Consider the following 7,359-nt stretch of genomic DNA (forward strand, 5'->3'; position numbering starts at 1 on the left):
GACGGGTCGTCAGTCCATCGCACCACCACACATCCACACACTCACTCATAAGGTCAAGTCATCACCAATTAGCCTAACGTGTTTATTTTTGCACTGTGGTAGGAAACCGAAGCAGCCGGAGAGAATCCACAGTGAGAACATAAACTCCCCACAGATAGACCCCGACCAAGATTCAAACATTCTAGCTATAAGAAAATCGTGTTGCTGATTATTAAATGCAGCTTAATTCTGATTTTAGCCAAAACTATTGATTAATTAAACATTATTCTTGTTTGAATTAGACAAAAAAAAAACCCTACAAACAGATAATCCATTTTAAAATCATCTCTTTTAGCTTAGAAAGGCTGCAGGGATGCATGTGCTCAGTGAGTATATTGAAAACTTTGCCTGGTGACGGGCTGACAGAGTAGCTAATGAACCGCTGCATGAGGAAAATCAGCGGCGATGGTGACGTGACGCAAATACTAAAAAAACAAACAACAAAAAACCCAGCTTCAGTTCTTTTGAAAGCGCCCAATAAAGAACTCGTAATAAAAATGTAGTTCTCTGTTTAACGTTTTTTTTACATTTTCCTTTTCACACCTCTTTGGTGACAAAACCAAATTGTACATATATATATATATATATATATATATATATATATATATATATATATTATATATATATTACATACATACATACATACATACATACATACATACATACATACATACACACACACACACACACACACACACACACACACACACACACACACACACACACACACACACACACACACACACACACACACACACACACATACATACATACATACATACATACATACATACACACACTATACACACTACACACACACATACACTGCTAACTCTCGTCTGTTTCATAGAGAAAACTAACACACGTTTCTCAAAACTGGGAAATGTTGCTGTAAAACCACTGAGATAAATATTAAGACTGAAAATGAATGAAATAACTTTAAAAATCACACATACAATATCTGTGGTTTTCTATTGCAACTTCTTATCTTTAGTACATTCACATCAACCCGCCTAAATAATCCAGATGCCAGACCCCAGTTTCAGGTGTGATAGTGTGGACCTGTCCATACAGAGATAAGACTACGAATACCTATTCCTCTTTACTTTGAAACGTAAATCTGGAGTTTACTTACAAACTAACATATTATTAAAGGTGTTCACATGCACCACAGATTAAAATGATAATTAAAGGGCTTATATAAATGAACAAATGAGTTGTTAGTGAGTTGTTAGAATTCAGATGAGGAGCTAAACGCTAACTTCACCATCTAAAACAACTAATTTCCTAAAAGTTCAAGTACAGTAAATGCAATATTGTTGATTTTTACAGTGAATCACTTTTGGATTCAACAAAAGTCGCGTTTCTATTGCCCCTAGATTCATACGAATTGGCCTCATTAATACCATGAACTTATTCTATAACTACTTCATCCGTATGCATTACTGCATTACTGTATTACGTAACGGCTTTACCTCCCAATAATCATCTCAATGATCATCCGCTGCATTCATCTTCTCTTGTCTAGTTTTTCAACAGCGATAGCAGCAGTCACATTGATTTGATGCTTTCATCCATCTGCTTCAAAGTCGATATATTCTTTTTCATTATTATGAAGAAGTCTCGCAGGATGAGTTATGGAGAGTTACGGAGATATGGCGAGAGAACAAGGGGACTTACAGCCATAAAAAGAAAAACACCGACCCCCTGCAGCGGTACCCTTACCATTAATTTAGTTTAAGTGTAATGGAAAAGCGAAGAGTTACAAAGACCAAGCCTTTATAACTTGATAACTATATCCGACAGTGTTGCAATATGGAGGTACCCACTTAAGCATGGGGAGAACACGCACACAGCCACACAGAAAACTCCCACCGGCCCGGGAACTGACGGGAACTGATGGGAACTTTAAAGGAACTGAGGATTTCAGCATCCTGCAGTTTTCTGGAAGTTTGTTCCAGATCTGTGGAGCATCAAAGCTGAATGCTGCTTCTCCATGTTTGGTTGTGATTCCGGGGACACAAAGCAGACCTGAACCAGAAGGCTTGAGAGGGCTGGATGGTTGATATGGCAACAACAAGTCTCTGATGTATTTTGGTCCTGAACCATTCAGGGATTTATAAACTAACAGAAGTATTTTAAAGTTTATTCTCTGAGGTACAGAAGGCCAGGCTAAACATCTTAGAACCACTTTCTTAGTTCTGGGAGTTGGGTGCAGCACTCTGGATCAGCTGTATCTGTCTGACTGACTTTTTAAGTAGACCAGTGAAGACACTGTTGATAAACAATGAAATGAAAATAATGAGCTATGTTTCCTCTCTTCCCTCCTCCTGCTCATCCATTAGCCACTTTGTTTCTTACCCCATTCATTTGTGTCCTTGTTTCAGAAACAGGTTTCACCTCATCGTTGTCTCTTACTGTCTCTGTCCTTCAAACCCCAAGAAAACACCCAGCAAGTGATGCTGACCAAGAGCGCCAACGGCCTGGGCTTCAGCTTCCTCATGTGTGAGCTGGACCCACCGAGACGGGACTTCGGCAGCCTCATCCGGATAAAGGAGCTTTTTCCCGGCCAGCCCGCAGAGCAGAGCGGCAAAATCCGGGAGGGAGACGTCCTGCTAGCCGTCAACGGCCAGTCGCTCAAGGCCCTGTCCTATCCAGTACGGGCAAAATTATGTTTGTTCATCTCCGTCTCCCATCGATAATCTTATAACAAGCTTATGAAACATCACATGTTTCTTCCCGCTCTCAGATGAGGGCCATTACGCTGTTGGATGATTGCATGTAATTACTGCAGAATTGATTAGAACGGCATTAGTTTTCTATAGATAGAACTGATTTGATATTCAGTGGACGCTTGGAAACAGGTTGCGTTTTTCTTTCGTTGGACGTCTCCTGCCCAGCTTGCATTTGTAAACCTGTGGGGCCGTCTGAGATACAGATGAGCAGAAAAAGAGGGCTCCCTATGGGACTGTGTGCTGGTTCCATATTGGCCACTTTGTAAATTGGTGACTGCGGTCCGTTTACATGGTTGGGACTCAAGGACACATTAGGGGCCCATTTTTCAGCCCTTTTATCTCGAAGATGAGCCCCACACAGCTGGATGGATGGGTTCCTGGTAGTTTTTGGTGACTTTTCCCACCATGGATGGATTTTATCTTTAAAAAGATCTTTCACAAGCACGTAATATCTTTTTCTTTTATCTGTAGAAGGTGATAAAGCTGTTCAAGACTTCACCGCCTGAAGTGCAGCTGACTCTCTGCCGCCCTGCACCAGGTACACACACACACACACACACACACACACTCACACACACTCACACACACTCACGCACACTTAATGGGTGCACGTACGAGCGTTAAAGTGTGTGCCGGCTTGGCTCACTCGTGCTTTCTGCAGGGAGTCTTCCCTCCATGGACCAGTTCTCCGGCACATGAGTGATCTCCCAGAGTCCCACAGCGGCAGACATTCAGAAGCAAACGCGAGCTTTCTAACAGAGCAGGACGTGTCCATGCAGGCTGACGGAGCCGGCCCGATCGGCCGACAGGTGCATTAAGCTGAATCAACAGAGCCCAGCACAACAGCAGAAAGGTCAGCAACGTTCCTCAAAGTCATTCGACCCGATCCGACAGAACACATCTTGACCTATTTCACAAACAGCCTGTGAGTTTCGTCACGTCTGATTGTACCGTCACTCTTTATCGCCATCACAGATACCTGGAGGAGCGTGAGGCGTTTGGTGCTCCAGAATCACGACCTTCAAAGACTAACATTAAACATGTTTTCCATAGAAGATGTGTCACAGAATAATGTCCAGGTACGCCAAGACACCTTACACAGTTTTTAGGATTTGGCCTTCGTACACCACCACAATGGATCTGAAGTCAAATTAAAAAAGGCAATAATAATTGATGCTTTAAGTCAAATGAAGAAGATTAAAAATTAGAACGGTATTGATGGCATTTGGCAGCTGTTTTGACGGGAACGACCAATATGAAGTCCAAGGAGGTTTCAAAGGAACAGAAATAGGCCGCCTTCAGGCTATAAAAAAACACAACAAAAACAACTTTAAAGCATGACAACAGAAGTCAAGAATACTCTGCAGAAGAATGGTGAATCATTGTCAAAGTGTACAATCGGGAGACGACTTCGTGATATAGGGGTGGAAACCGCTGGTAACATTCAAGAACCAGAAAACAATTTGAAACAAGTTCTGGGATCAGATTCCCTGGAGAGATGAAACCAAGATAAACTTCCATCCTCATGATGGCAGGAGAAAAGTAACATAAGCATTCAGCATCATGTGTTGAGCATGGCTATTCTCTCTGCTTCAATGCAGACAAATACTGCAAAACTCTTCACAGTGCAGATGGTTAAACAGCTGAGGTGACTTCAAAGACTTTTTCAAGGCAAATTTTCTTGAATGGTCAACCCAGTTGCCTGGTCTCAACCAGAGGTGGCTCCAGTGAAGGCTCCTGAGTTTGGTGACGTCCGTGGGCTTCAGAGTTCAACCAACGGCGAATGCATTATTATTATTGTGAAACCTCTCAAATTAAAGCTGTGTCAACATTTTGATCACGTCTTGAATGTCTTATATCAAACCCAGTGTGCTGGTGTACTAAGGAAACGTGAGAACCACCGTCATAGCCCAAATACTTCTGGAGCTAACTGTAATTGTTCAATTCTATCTAGTAATTAACCTTCTTCTTGTTTACCCGGTGGCATATCAGCAGGACGAAGATGAGGCTGGGGAACGGAAAGGCTGGAAGCCAAATATGAGTGACTGAGAACAGAACACCTCGATTATATGTGAGTTATACAATGACGCTGTTTATGGTAACGGCACAAGAAAGATAAGATCTCATCCACAAAAATTCAACAAAAATAAACCTTCATGCTTTAACCTCCTTTAACCGCTGCTGCTCATATGGGATGTGCACCCCGTACAGGGGGCTCTGGTAGTCAAGGGGATTAAATCACAGCCAACCTTAGGGTTTCATGTTTATTTTGTCCACAAGGTGGCAGCATTTCCCAACATGTGCCAACGCCCTCCTTGAGAGATCAAGTGATGGAGCTCGCTGCTCAATTAGCAGGATTTTTAACAAAACCTGAAAGAAACTAATGATTAGATGGTTTTTCCTTTTTCCTCCACAGGAAGTCTGTGAAAGGCCTCAAGAGGAGCAAAACATGAGTGAAGATTACTGAAAAATAACTGTATTTCATTAAAAGGAACATAACCGTCAAACTTTTCTGTTTTTCTGCGTCTTATTCCTCTAATTGTGCTTATTTAATGCACACAAGCGCTCATTCTCTCACCAAAACAAAAGCCATTAAACTGAGTCTGACCTGAAAATGGATGACCTGTTCCCAAACACCTATTTAGTGCATGGTCCAATCACACACACGCATCTTCGGGTGAGGAGCCAGCGATGGCCCCTCGTAAATAAGGGTTCCTGTATTTTCGGTGAAACTCTGCCGTGCATCTGGATCCCATCAGAGCTTGTGTTTCCTTTGCAAATGATCCCAAATGTTTCTAATCATGCCAGTGGAGTCGGCACGAGGTGGCTGGAACGCGTGCGTGCTCCGCCCCGGCGGACACGCACACCGGCCCGCTGTCCTCCTGCAGGAGCAGAGCAGGAGATGGACAGCTGAGGCCGTGACCCGTGCAGCCTGTTCTCAGGTCACTGCTCAGGCTGATGAGTGAAGGATGCAGAGGAGATGGAGCCTCATTCCTTCAAATGATTTCCAACCTGCTTAAAACTGAAATATATGCAAAGGAAATCACACAGCAGATCAGACGTGTGGATCCGGCCTGTTTCTGATTCCTCAAAATGTCCGATTTGAGTCATGTTTTATGAATGTAAAGTGTTTGTCTTTGAGGCTGTTGGTGACCTCTTGCACAGTTTAGCATCAAATGCTAACATAGTTAACTGCCAGGTCGATGAGGTTCAAGAAAAAGCATGTTCTTTTCTTTTCAAACCAACGGTAGCAACTATCCATCTACTGTTTTATTGGTAAGAAGGTTACAAGCCGTTTCTGAAGAACATTTCCAGATGAATGGATCCTTTTGAGACGCTGAAAACCATGTCCTTTATATTATTCATGGGCAAGAAATTCCATGAGGACGAGCTGTGTTCTTCATTTTCATTTAATTAGGCCTCTTTTCCCATCATCTTGCATAAGGGGCGACATGACTTAAGACCGCTTCAGTTCTACATAGCATGTTAGCTGCTGTCCTCTGGTTAGCTCTGGCCAGCACATCTATGGATCTGATGTAAACATACTTCGCCTTAAAGTGGACATCTGATATCCGTCTCCTGCTATTTTTGCCGTATCTACAGTAGCTCCACAACCTTCCAAGTGATTGTAATGACATTAAACTGATAAAGAAAACTATCAGGGGGTAACGCAACGTACTTAAAAGTGTTCGTTTCATTGCAGAGGTAAAAACATCCAGCCGTACAAAGTCAAGCCTGAACCAGATCCAAACTATGAAAGCCGTCATCCACAAGAACAGGAAGATCACGATGCCGTGGTGATTGGTCTGATGTGAAATCAAACAAAATGTGGCAGAGAGAACAAAAATATAGAGTTAAGAAGACATATTATTCCCTTATTTATCAAAAATGAACCCAACACCTAAAAGAGATGTCTGCAACATGCTGTGGTATCGATACCGCAGGGATTCAATACAAACCCTCCTTTAAAGTGGCGTGCTCTTCTATATTTTTACTCACTTATCTAGTGACTAAGATGCTGGAACGATGAATTTATACTTTACACGTCACTGTGAGCTCCCCCATAAAATGAGAAATTGATTAATTCTCTGCCAGACAAACAAGAGGTTTCCAAGTCGTGCAAACTCCACGGTGCACACGTGTATTTCGGGACTTCAGCTAAACATGCCAAGAGGAAGAAAAGGTCTTTTTTTACTCAGAATCGACCACAGAGTCTGATGTCACAGCAGTTTACAGCTAATCTGCGTGGCTCAAGCGACAGGGTTGTGTTGTATGTGAGATTTTGATTTGGTGGCCACTTCAATTTCTCTGTTATGTTCTTTTCTTTATATTGCTACTGTACATCCTTCTTAAGCTTCGCCAGTTATTTCTTACTGATGATCAACTCACTGAACGCTAGAGCTACTTGTTTGGAGCAAACAAGACGGTTATAACGAACAATGAAGTTTAGATTCAGGCTTTTGTTTTGATGCAAGCGAAGAGAATGTGGGGTAATAATATATCTCCCAGAACGACAACATCAACAACAACAACAACAACGAGTGTGTGCGGCACATTCAGCAAAATGAACCAGGACGCCCCACCA

General features: G+C 42.4%; 1 protein-coding gene across 6 annotated transcripts in view; it reads left to right on the plus strand.

The window, feature by feature from the left end:
• Positions 1-5,279, plus strand: part of frmpd2 (FERM and PDZ domain containing 2) — a 30,770-nt gene extending 25,491 nt beyond the window's left edge. For 3 of the 6 annotated variants that reach the window (XM_061708690.1, XM_061708694.1, XM_061708691.1), the window contains exons 26-31: positions 2,482-2,696; positions 3,246-3,312; positions 3,436-3,627; positions 3,750-3,853; positions 4,767-4,845; positions 5,191-5,279. In XM_061708690.1, the coding sequence (XP_061564674.1) occupies positions 2,482-2,696; positions 3,246-3,312; positions 3,436-3,473 (320 nt within the window). In that variant the 3' untranslated portion in view covers positions 3,474-3,627; positions 3,750-3,853; positions 4,767-4,845; positions 5,191-5,279. Of the gene's footprint in view, positions 1-2,426; positions 2,697-3,245; positions 3,313-3,435; positions 3,628-3,749; positions 3,854-4,766; positions 4,846-5,190 lie in introns of those variants that run through there. The other 3 variants (XM_061708693.1, XM_061708695.1, XM_061708696.1) reach the window with 3 other exon arrangements.
• The last annotated feature ends 2,080 nt before the right edge of the window (positions 5,280-7,359 follow it).

This window comes from Cololabis saira, chromosome 19, assembly GCF_033807715.1.
Source record: "Cololabis saira isolate AMF1-May2022 chromosome 19, fColSai1.1, whole genome shotgun sequence".
Lineage (NCBI taxonomy): Eukaryota > Metazoa > Chordata > Actinopteri > Beloniformes > Belonidae > Cololabis > Cololabis saira.